Genomic DNA, 12849 nt, shown 5'->3' with positions numbered 1-12849 from the left:
TCATTCGCGTCAGTGGAAATATCGTTACAAAGGTGGTGAATTGAGTATTTACTCATGCAAATTTAAACTACAGTATTGTGCTTCTAATGTCGAAGAATCATAGTATGGATACTTAACTTCTGAAGCTTAGGATCCTCAGGGAATTTGTGAGAAGACAAACCCGAATCTGGAGAATTATCATAGAAGACATGAACGAAACAATTTTGGAAAAATCTTCTTGCTTCGCAGTAAAGTAATTATGGCTGCTACTGTTTCTTACCCATGTCGGATGTGACCACATAGCTAAAGAGGTATATTCATTTGGTGGTTAATTCTTTAATGAGCGTTTTGCTTTTAAAATTTTGACACCACGTTCGCACGAAATTTGGATCTTTTCAGAAAATTCGTTAGCTGCAGCTTTATCTCTTAAACGTCATCACCTATTAATCGTGACGAAAAAGGCCCAGAATTTTTGGACTAATCTTGCCCCGTGTGCACGAGTTTGTGTAGAAATACTTTGGTGTTGTAAAACATTCAAAACCAACTATAACAGTTCGGTAATTCAAACTTTATTGAGTAAACAGAGATTATTCCATGGTTAAAGCGCAAGAACGATTTTAATTAATGAGTTGCGAAGCATCAAAATAGCGAATGAGCGGGTGCAGCGAACTAGCGGGTGCAGCGAACGAGAGAGTCAAAATTGTTTATTTTTTTTGCTGGTTTGCGAAACGCTTCCTCGTCAAATTGAACCTCCATGTTTTTCTTGAAAATTTTTTAAATAGGTCTGACTCTACAAGACATATCACTATTTTACTCTTTGTATCAGGCATTTTGTTTTAAACTGTAGTGAAGTTTATTAACTCTTATTGTAGAGTGAAGATCTTTTGTGCTGTCAGTCGATGTAACACAGGAATATAGAGAAAAACATTTTTTCAAAATCTGATGAATTAATCTTCAAGTTCCCCCTTTTTTCTCTCTATATATATTTATTTTTAGTTTCATTGAATAAAGACCGATCTCTCAACTTATGCAGAAACGTTAATTTTTTCCACAAAAAAATCTGGAAAAATCAAATTCAATGGAGAAATTGGGAACTTGTTCGCTGAAGATGTTGAAATGAAAATCAGAGTTAACTCTAAAAATTTGTTGCATGTTAGTCATCAAATTGCTTCTACAATTCATGTCAATATCTTGAATATTTTTACTGATGTTTTGCAATCTTCCTGTGTTACATTCGGGAATTGATCGTCATCCTGAGAATGGGTCATGGCAAGTTGTAGCCTGAAAACGTTAAATGGACATAAAAGTAAAAACAGATTTCGGTAGAAAAATTTTGATTGAAGAATCTAGAACTTGCCAGGATGCCTACATGGTTAAACACTCTTGAACATCATCCTATGAAAAAAAAACTTTACCTAAAAAAATTTGACATCGGAAAATTGTTAATTTTTTGCCGTCGAGGACTGAATTGAACTTTTTATTCCATTCCTTTTTTTTGCATGAGAAGATTTTCAATAATATTTGGCGAGAAATTTTTATGGAAACCTCTTAAAGATTTTTGCGCTTGAAGTTGCCAAGGGAAACTCTGTGCAAATTCATCCAAATTTTTCCCGCCAAAAGTCTTCACGCGAAATTTTTCCCTGTGCGCCTTTTGATTGATTTAATCAATAATTACTTATCTTATTAACTTACAATTAGAGAGAACTAATAACAATAAAATAATTTGATCAGTCAAATATTTGTGGTTTATTGAGAGAAAATAAAAGATTTTACTACAATTTGAAACAACATTTAATTGACTTAAAAATATGATAAGACAATAAAGGAGAAAATATTAACTTTATTGACAATGTAGATGATGTTAACAAAACAATTTTTTTTTAAAAATCGGCGCATGCGTATTTTGAGCACCGTATTTTTCTAAGTCTTTTGGCGGGAAAATAATAATTCACCTCATCTGAACAGATGTTACTTACAGAATAAGTCTAGAAAATCGGCGCATGCGTGCCATAAGCACCCGTATTTTTGGCGGGAAATTTTACTGTTAAACAGCCCTTAACATAGGTTTTTGGTAGAATTAAACAAAACTGCAAAACAAGGTTGCTTCATTCAAGCTCTGAATCACTGTTTCTTGGTGGGATGTGTGCTGCATCTGTTTTGTACCTCTGAAAAATCTAATGTTCCCTTGGATCATGGGCTTTCCTATTTAATTCGTGTTAAGAGCATTACATATATAAAAAGATATCTACCATTTGATCTGCAAGAGATGAAAATAAACGATGAATCAATAAATGCAATACACCTCGAAAATTACTGTTTCAAAGGATTTTGATTGTGCGTGCGGTTTGCTTGCAAAAAAGACACGTTCTTGATAATTTTTTTAGACGAGTTTCAATTCTTAAAGTGTTGAGGAACATGAACGAAACCTGGATTTACGATGAATTCATTACAATCGCTAATAAATGTTGACATGATCCATAAACTTCGTGAGAGTGTCGGAAGAGTTTCAATCAACATTCAATTCCTAAAGTGTCGAGGATAATGAACGCAACCCGGATTTACCGATTAATTCATTACAACCGCTGATAAATTGTGGCGTAGTTCATAAAATGTGTTGCTGCTGTCGAAATAAACCTAGGTTAAATTTGTAAACCCGGTATTCAGGGTCGAGCTATTTAGGTTTTTAAGCAAACAATTACGATTTGCTTCTACGCAGCCACATGCAATTAAACTCAATTCTCGCTAACAATTCCTCTGAGATCACAACAGAGTTCGTGCAACTCTATAGATCACATTTCTTCTGATTTAAATTGCATTTCTTATCGTTTGCAGGGAAGGGAAAAAAATTCGCGGTCTTTGTATTTTTGACGAGAAAAAAAAGCAAACAAACAAAATATTTACAGAGTTCAATTGTTCTTGCAAAAGATAGCGTGGTAGCGTGAAAACAGTGGATAATATTTGAATAATAATTTCCATGTCCCTGTGCGTCGAAACGAATCTGTTTTTCGGTAAACAACTATTTTATGAAAAAATGTCTGAAAAATAGCTTTAGTTGAAATGCACCCAATTACAGTAAACCTGTCTCAGGAAAATACAAATAGATTTCAAGTTCATATTAAAGAGCAGGCATACGGCCTTAGCATTTAATTAATTTCTTAATTTTTGGAATCGCTGGGAATTGCTTGAAATTTCCAAGCAACATCTGATCCTCTCATTAAATTGGAAAGAATCTTTTGGTGGAAATTCTGTGAAAATTGTTCGGCTGCCAAGCATGTAGTCAGAGAGAGCTTGATACCCTTTTAAATTTCGATTCTATCGGGCTTTTGCGGTTTTTATCTTTTTTGTTGTTGTTGCTTTTCCTATGACAACGTTATTGAAATTTTAAGCGCATGTCTGTTAAAATATTTCAGCTGAGACGTTTTTGCTGGAAAACTCAAATATAATAAGCAGCCCTGAAAATCTACTCAAGTGATCTGTAACTTTGACAAATCTTTTTTTCAAAACATCTTTGAATCATGGGCATTTTTTGTAAGAACAGATTAGAATTCGCAGGTGTTTGAGAACACGATGGAACATTTCTTTCCTAAATATGGATTAAGGTACCTGAATGCTGTTTACAGCGTCAGTGCTTTGTTAAAAAAAGTACAACCAAAAAAATCATTTTGTATTCGACAATTTCCTTTAACGTCCTAACTTGTATATCCAATTAGTAAAATAAAAAAAGCACAGAAAAAATTCATCCAGGATTTAACAAAAATTTTGCAGAGGATAGCTTTTGACTTTCGACAGAATTTTTTTCAAAAGCTGGTCTTAGTCTTAAGAGCTGCGATAGTTAGCAAATGGCTCCAAAAAACAATTTTCATTCACGGAGCCTGAGTTGGCTCCTCGTTCTTTACTCAATTCTAAAAAACAATCTTTAGAATTTGATAAAATCCAAAATATTTGAAGGAAAACAGCTATCAATTTTTCGATAATTCTCTCAAGGGTTGGTCTACGCTCTACGAGCTACGATATAGGCTCCATAAAAAACTGGCATAGTATAAAACTCTTGAAAATCTTTTTTTGAGTCGTTCATTCAGTTAGTTACGTTCGGTAGGAAAATGAAACCAGACCATAAATCTCTATAAAAATCTCAAAAACGACTGTCGTGAAAAAATTTTCGAACTATCAAATTTTGGAGTAAAAGGAATTGTTTGATAAAATTGAAAAAATTCATCCGCAATTCAAATGAATTCTCAACCAAATTGTCCTCAGAAATAGAAGTAATGATGATACATGTGACATGTGATTTAACTTTACATTAATTCCCAGAGGTAAAGTAGGTTCCTTGTTCTTTATTTAATATTGAAAAAAAGTCTATTTGGTATCTAAGAAAAAGTTCAAGGATGTTTGTGGCCCCTCCTTCAAATTCGTGGCCGCGCCCCTCAACCTTTGTTTATGTTGGTACTTCACTTTTTAAAGTGGCAAGATCAATATTCGGATCGAAAAATTAATTTAAGCCCCCGCATTTAATAAAACAATGTCAATTTCCTTAATTGAAAAATGTTACAGACAATTTGATTTTGCAAACAAATGAACGCGAACACAGAGTACATTTTAATTATTCGATGGGTCTGAATTCACTTATTAAACTGTTGCTATGGTAATTTTGCGAGATAGAAGGATGGTGATTATAATACGAACACTGACAAGGTACTCCTTGATACCAGTGTCTTACCTTCGACAAACAAACGACTTCATACAGTATAAAACAGAGAACAGATATTAAAATGAGTAAATAAATGAATAAATTGGTACAGAAATAAGAGATTTATATGTTGTTAATAAAGCTCAAATTCCTCGTCACGTGATTGAAGGACTGTCATAGCGGCCATTCTTAGTGGTTTGTCTCACGCTGAGCTGTTCGTTACATTTCATTTTTTTTTTTTTCAGCATCAAACTCATCTAATTTTCAAGTGCACCAGCACAAAACACCGAACACTTCATTTCTGTGAAAAATGTCTTTAAACGTGGTTTATTGACCTTGAGAAAATCAGTCCTAAAGTGACATTTATAAATCCTGGACGCGGAGCCCACAAATATCCCTCAATTCAGCAACCTCGGAGAAACATACACCTGCCTTGACAGAATAAACAATATCTGAAGGAAATGACGTTTAAGTGGAGTGTTTTCAGACCCTGTTCAATGCAATGTTCTTGCAGTTCGTAAGCTCTTTCCACGTGTAAGACTGATCGATAGCTATGAATATTAATTTTGAGCATATTTAAAATTCAAATGAATTTTCCCACTTTGAATGGTGGACTGAAAATCATCGTCAAGTCATCGTCAGTTTCGTTCAGTTGTAGTACGAAATATGATGACTAGTGTGGTCTTATTGTATCTGTAGGGATACTTAGTCGAACTTGAATGAACCTGAGCAAATAAGACATTTTGCTTGAATGATATTTCTCCATCATGACTCGGTTTATTTGAATCTCGATCCATTTTTCATTTCCCTTGAATTTTGTGTCGGCGTAGTTTTACCTCCTTACGGTGTACACCATTGTAGACGAAACAAATTATAGGTAAAGCAAAAACAATATTTTACCACTTTCCAATCAGATCGAGGCACCATTAAAAAAAGCTGATTACCTTAGGGCCTCTGTAGTCGTCTCATTAAACTTGTGAAAAGGCTACTCCACCCATTCTCTTCTTAATTCGTCATCAGGACTCTTTCTTGTTTAGGAGGCGAAAGAGAAAAAAAAGCTGGGAGCAAGGTTCAGCTTATTCCTCCGTCCTCCGTACAAATTACAGTATTGTAAAAGATAAATTATGTGTCACATTCAAGGTGAAAAATTTACATATGGAGATCGAAGGATTATTATTTCCAAGAAAAAACAAAAGATAGTTGTTTACTGGAACAAAACCTCAAACGATTGTAAAGCGTTTTGTCAAGGGATGACAGCAACAGCGCATAGTACACAGCGATCCATTCTTTTGTAAATTTATCGTAGGTAAGGGTGTTTTAGCACGCGCATGTCACGGATTTCGACCAATCAAAAGCGGTTCTGCACGTCATAAACACCACCTCGCGCTAAAAAAGAAGTCGCAAGAATTTTCAAAGCAGAAATATTTCATTGCGACGCCTTGGACGTCTTCCGTGTGCAAGTCAAGAAACAAATCAACAAAAAAAAAGTTACGAATTCGTTATCTCTACCAATGCTACCAAAGTATCAGTTGATTATATTGCTATCCATTGTCAACCTATTTCTCCTTCAAAAAGGTTTGAGTAAAAGCGTTTTAGATCATTGACATTTTGCGCATTGTTTTCATTCTCTTTACAAATCTTCGTTTTACGAAAACACTGTGATGACACCTTCCAGGCTCTGCTCAGGTGTATTACAATGTTTACTCATCTGAAAAATGATCTTTCAATTAGCAGTCAAAACTTGTCGCTTCTCTAAAATACAGTTTTGTTAAGTTTCGAAATTTTGTCTTCTTCTGCTGCAGCTAACAGCGCAAGTTTTGTTTACAGTGACGTGGGTCGGAACAATGCAACTTGTAAGTATCACAAATGGATTAATCTTCAGTTCTTGTCTTGTATCATTTGACTTACTATTTCCAGGATAGTCGACTCGTGTACAAAATGTTGTACTGTGACCTTTCGATAACAACTTTATTGATAATGATTTTACTACCAAATATAATATGCTGTTGGTTCGTTTTGAACAACCTACATTTTACAAGCATCGGTTTTTCGTTGAGGACTCAGAATTTTTAATTTTTCCAAGCTTTTGACAAAGCGATTGTGGCCGGCTCAAAATTCGCTACTTTTCTAATTTTAGTGACACACAACACAATTCTCATTTTGCTGTGACTTGCATTACACAGTGGATACTAAATTCCATAATGACCTATTAGTAATAATGCTTAGCTCGCTAACGAGATTTGCGTCACCAATATTGCGCAGACCACCGTTACCCTCATGTTATCTGCATGTTATCTACAGCGGTTACTACTTCAAGCTCTCCTGTTATAAAAGTTAATCATGGAAGTCTCGTCGGTCATCCTGCATCTCCAACACCAATGAAGATCTCTACCTTGGCACTAATGGTGTCGCTACTCGCAATTGTTTCAGGAGCCATCATGTTGTGGCTTATACATCTTGTCCAAAAAAGGTAACCCTTATTAACCGAATTCGAGTTTTTTCTTTTCGCTCAAAGTTATGCCCGCAATGCGAAGTTCGCGGGCCATAAATCCGGGCGGAAAAAACGAGGTCCTGCAACCTACAATACGGATTGAGAAAACGAGGTTATTAAAATATTTATTATATATCAGCTTGAGAGACTCAATTGGCCTTTTTCTGAGAGTAATGTAACCCGCTGAAGTTCTTTTTAGACTTGAGATATTCAATCACTCAATAATGATGTAAGTCTTTGGTGAAGTACTACCGCAAACACAGAGAGGCTTTTTCGACAGTCTCCGGCTTGAGGTTGTTGGGAACAAGACACTTTTCTTTTATGTGACAAACGCGTTTGGTTTCATAGACAACGCACGCTGATTCGAAAGGAGTTTGGCATGACAGCTGAAGATGCTCATCTTTCAAGTACAGCGTTGGCAAGTAATCCCTACCAAAGGTAGTTTTTACAATTTCCTCTTCCAGATCCAAACCCTAGGATAGTAGTTTTTATTGCTATCCATTTGGGCTAAGTGGGGTTGCTATACAAAATATAAAGTATTTCCGCGAATAAGCACCCTCCCTTGAATAAGCGCCCACCTTAAGGCCAAAATGTCAAATAATCGGCCCCCGAAAATCGAAAAATTATCAGTACGGGGCCCTCGAAGTGTTGGCGATATTTATCACGGAGGAAAAGCTTGTTCATTTGAAAATAAAAACCAAAAGACCAAACGGCTAGAAAACAATACCTCCGTGGCACAGAGTAATTAGGGCTGTGACAATTACAACAGCCTGGCATTGAACCCATACAACGATTAAGAGGAATTGCAGTTCAGCCTCGTTCCAAGGATCAGAGAGGGATCCTGAAAACGAGGTTGATGCGGTGGCGTGAATTTTTCTCAGAATTTCCTGGTAAATTTCCCATTTTTTCTTGACGGTACCAATGCACTCGTATAACTCTATGCAAATTCTTGCCTAGTCCCATAGTTAACTACCTCGCTTTCCGTCCTTAGTGTGTCCAAAGAAAACTCTAAGGATATATTGACGATTCCGATGCCAGATGCTCCAAACCAAAAGACTTACGTCCTTACGCCAAAAATATCTCTAACATGTCCTGAGGGAAACACTTCCCTGCTAATGCATTAGACGTCAAGGGTAAGTGAACCCTGTAGAGAAATTTCTAAACACTAACACACAACGATGTGCGGTTAAGTTGCCTCAGAAATTCTAATTCTTGTTGCCTTTCAAATTTTCACGCGCATGCACAAGATCGGCACACTTCTCTTGGAAAAATTTTGCTTTCCTTTACAGCTCATCCTGGCTCTCAGAATAATCGCTTCCTTCGGTCACGTGTGCGCCCGTGACAGCGTAAGAAAACATGGGGACGAGAACAAAGCGGTCCATGTCTCGTGTTATACATGGAATAGTTTCGTGCGACTCATTCTCGGTCACTCAGTTATTTTATGTCAATGACATCGTCATTTACAACAGATAGTACAAATTTGAAGACCTGAAGACGAGAATGATTAGTCATTACTGCACCCAAGAAAAAAATGAGTCGATCTCGTTCCCAGGGTCCCGGATAATTCGATCAATTGATCGGTGAGAAAAAGCAAACCGATTGAACCAGGGGGTGGGAGTGTGTGTAGTTTGCGCGAGTCAACTTTTTAGTCAACTGTGAAAATGATCACCAATGCAAGGTTTCTTTCCTCCTACAGTAAAGATGAGATAAAAAAACACGAAAAGCAGTCCCGTGGACGACGTATGACGAATAAACAGTTTTAAAAAAAATTTTTTCAATAAAACATCCTTTTGAAGGATTGAAATGTGATACGTTCCTTTGCGAGTTCAACACGAAAAAAAAAGCAAATAGGAAGAGAGGAGAGGACAGAAGGAGAGAAAAAACTTAAGGGGGAGGGGGTAAGGAAGGGGGGAGGGGGACAGGAAACCAAAAAGCGACGGAGTGGCGAACGAAAAGGCATGTCAACAAACCAAGAGAAAAGGGAACGACCCGTGGGTGACAAGAAATAAAATTAATAATAATAAAAAAAAAGGATGAAAGATACAGTGAAATATTGACTGCAAAAATTTGAACAAAAGAGCGAGGGAACCAAAGAATGCAGGAGAAAACGAACGAGTGAGTTAAGAACGGAGACAGCGAACGGGTGACTGAAACAAAGAGAATGAAAGAGAAAAGGAACGAATGGGTAAGAGAAAGAGAGAGGAAACGAGTGAGAAAAAAAAAAGAAAAAGGGAACGAGTGACTCAACAAAAAGAGTAAGCAAACGAGTGAATAAACAAAGAGAAAGCAAACTAATGATTAAACGAACAAAGATCGGGCGAACGAACAAATAAAGAGCGAACGAGCAAAATGAACAAATGCATGGTAGGCAGGGCGTATGAACAAATGAAATGCAAGGTAAACGTATGAAGCACAGGACACACTCAATCGTGTAATATTTTTTTAACTGCATAAAAACCTGACGCAAAGCTTCTTATTACTATGTACATCACATCAGGATTAACATAGAACATAAATTTAATCTCATTTCAGCTTTCATAATTTTCTCTGTATATACAACCTTCTCCTGCTCAATTTGACGAAAACAATTTAGCTCAATTCTTATAATACATTAAGCTTACCGAATAATCTGAGATTAACAATAATTTGCTATAACCATTAAAACATCAAGAATTGTCGGAAACACTACGTGTCTTAGTCGTTTTCCCACGCTTTTGGTAGCTTTTCAGTTTTTACTTTGAGTCCTAAATGGCTGACGATGACACAAAACCTTTGTTATGATTGGCTGTGGCTGTTGTGATTATTCTGGTTATGGTTTTACGACAGTCGATTGAAAACTGCTCTTAAGAAACTTAGCCAATCATATTGCAGGAAACTCAAAATGATTCCAACTTCATTCGACCCTGGCAATCAGTGCTTTCGACATGAAAAGGAATATGGGAAAAAATTGCTCGTTGCCTGGGTCGAGATATGTCCATTGCCTAAGAAATATTACCAGCTCTGACTTCTTCCGATGTTTACGAATAGCGCAATCTTCGATTCAATAGTACGTGTCAAAACAAATCCAGGATTGCTTTGGTCTTGTTCTTATTTGCTCTGTGATTGGTCAAAAAAATATCGTGTCACCCTCTCAACCAATCCGATGCAAAACAAACACCAATCAAAATTTGGTCGCCCGCGTTTTCCCGCGCTTTAGACAGTTTTCTCGGTTTTACTTTGAGTTCTCATTGGTTCTTCAAGGTATTTTCCTCTCCTGATTGGCCAGTGTAATTATTTTGGTTTCCGTTTCAAGACACTCAATCGAAAAGCGCTCCAACTTATCTCAGGTCATCTGACGAAATCATTAGCCGAAAGGAACTGTAATCGTTGTATTTAACACTCAAGTTTAGTCATGGTATTTTTTGAAATGAAAATATGCAACAAACATAATCTTTACATATGATAACAATTAATGCAAAATCTATTACATCCGCCCAGCAGAATTCTAACGAAATCTTTGAGATACAGAAATAAATTATGCGAAGAAATAAATATGAAGAAACGAACGTATAAAGAAAACATTGTCGAGATTTTCCGTCTGAAAAAGAATAATGCCTGTGAATTTTAAAACCTTTTCCGAAGAACACTTCTCTAAAATCAACTGCGTAATTTCAAAAATATATTTCCTCTAAAATCAATATTATCAAGTACCGCAAATTACTTGCAATCTAATTCTCGACTATAAAAATATTTGACTCAAAACAATTTCTTGAAATTCAAATTGAAATAACTCTTTTCAATTCAAGGTGAGCCAATTTGATTGAAACCAAACTGACGTAAAACACATTCTAACGCCTAAGTTATCATATTACCATCTAAAATTTGAACTAAATAAAAATCACATTTCATTTTTAAGCCTACTGATGCTGCGCCAAGAAAATTACATCAAAAATTTTATCAATAGCTTTATCTTAACAAGGTAATTCATCATTACAAAAAAACATACATCTTTTAGCATTTTAGGTTACACATAAAGCTATCTGCCATAAAACTTGCCTCGTGTCACCCAGCACACTAAATGCTACGGGAATACGCGTAAGAAAATAACCTTATTATCATTCCTTACCGGCACACTATATCTCAAAGTTAGGTATCCCTGTCCTTTTAACTCCCAGAATCATATTTGCAATTCTCCCAACAGACTGCCAAATATTTCCTCGTAAAATAAACGGGAGAATTTCGTGTTGTATCAAGACTTAACCCCCCAGTTGATTAGCTTGTATGCTCTCATAACATGTTTGCAAAATAACAAGGTGGAGTCACAAGGAGAGGTGACACGTCAATCAACTCTGGGAGATAAAAGGTTGACAGAGGCAATCTAGCGCATTAGATCTTATAAGTAATAACCACTGTTTCCTTCTTCTCGCACCTGTCGACAAGGATATAAATAGTCTGAGTTACCACCATGTAGTTTCGAGGTTTTTTTTTGCTCTAGAACAGACCAACAGCTTTCTTTAGATTGATTTGTTTCCAGCCTGGGAGCTTACTGAATGCCTCTTTCTCCATCTTAAAAATCTCCTAGAAAAAGAAAAGGAAAATGCTTAATTGTTGCACCAATCTCTCACCTAAAAAGGTGGCCATATCAATATAGAACACCACGACACACAGTGACATGTTGAGGTTCGCTTACAAACGTAAGTTGGAGCACTTTCTCATTAAATTCATTCTGAACTCACCTTAAAGTCATTATCGCTTAAGTAAACTTCAAGTTTCGCTGGATCGACTCCTTGGGGTGGTGGTATCTTCTGAAGTTCAGCCAGTGTGTAAAAATCCCTTTGAAAGCAATTCAGGAGTAGTTAAGATAGAGACCATACACACAATAACAAGATCAGCCAATCATATAAAAGAAAATAAACACGTGGAGCCAATGGACATCCAAATTTAAAACAAACACAATGTCTAAAACGCGGGAAAATGCAGGCAACCACGTCGACAACGATTTAGTATGTATCTGAATGGTTAACAGAATGGTGCGTTAGTCTGGACCAATCACAGAGCTTACTAAAGCAAACTCTGCATAATTGCAATGTTTAAGCGTGCGCCCTCTGTCACAGTCTGGAAAATCTCATACCAGAAGCACTGATGGAAACTGCTGAAGGAGAAGAACACAGCTCTGTGTGACAGGAAACATGATTCTATAGTCACTCACTTTGTAAACTGTTGTAGTAAGTCGCTGGCAGAGTGTTTTGTATTAGGTTGCTTTCCGTCCTAGAAAAGAGACAACAAGAATGACTGATTACGATAAAAGAAGCATAGGGCGGCTTTTTAATTCTACTAAAAGGAGTGCAACTTGCCAAGGAAAACTTGCTTGCTTGCATGCTTCGACATAGTACATACCAGTTTCTGTATTTTGATGACATCTGGTGTATCATTCCAGTAAGGAAAAAGAACCTTAAACATCATCGGTTCCATGCCGGCATACACCACGTACACACGGTGAGAGACGCGCTTTCCAGCCTCTGAGGAATACGAAATAAATAAATAAATAAATAAAAATTAATACCATAAATCATTGAAAGGAATCAATGATAGATAGAAAAGTTAATATCTCATATTTCATAATGACTGGAAATTAACTTGGCAACTAATAGACTTGAGAAACACAACGATACACATAAAGACAAAAATATCACTTGCAGCGAGAGAGGGAAAA

The 12849-nt window shown here is 36.4% G+C and overlaps 2 protein-coding genes across 4 annotated transcripts in view; one reads left to right on the top strand and one right to left on the bottom strand.

Moving 5' to 3' along the window:
* The first annotated feature begins 6177 nt into the window (after positions 1–6177).
* LOC131769530 (uncharacterized) lies at positions 6178–8907 on the top strand. The gene is made up of 6 exons (XM_066160820.1): positions 6178–6241; positions 6469–6519; positions 6968–7136; positions 7506–7595; positions 8149–8290; positions 8854–8907. Exons 1-5 carry the CDS (start codon positions 6178–6180, stop codon positions 8279–8281), a joined length of 507 nt encoding a protein of 168 aa, XP_066016917.1. The 3' UTR covers positions 8282–8290; positions 8854–8907.
* Positions 8908–9626: 719 nt separating this feature from the next.
* Positions 9627–12849, bottom strand: part of LOC131770735 (supervillin) — a 28235-nt gene continuing 25012 nt past the window's right edge. For all 3 annotated transcript variants that reach the window (XM_059086450.2, XM_059086448.2, XM_059086449.2), the window contains 4 exons: positions 12534–12655; positions 12346–12404; positions 11873–11969; positions 9627–11714 (listed from right to left, as the gene is read on the bottom strand). In XM_059086450.2, coding sequence (XP_058942433.2) covers positions 11628–11714; positions 11873–11969; positions 12346–12404; positions 12534–12655 — 365 coding nt within the window. In that variant the 3' untranslated portion in view covers positions 9627–11627. The remainder of the gene's footprint in view (positions 11715–11872; positions 11970–12345; positions 12405–12533; positions 12656–12849) is intronic.

Source organism: Pocillopora verrucosa, chromosome 13 (genome assembly GCF_036669915.1).
Source record: "Pocillopora verrucosa isolate sample1 chromosome 13, ASM3666991v2, whole genome shotgun sequence".
Taxonomy (NCBI): Eukaryota; Metazoa; Cnidaria; class Anthozoa; order Scleractinia; family Pocilloporidae; genus Pocillopora; species Pocillopora verrucosa.
The sequence above is the reverse complement of the archived record's forward strand: the minus strand, read 5'-3'. Positions and strand labels throughout refer to the sequence as shown.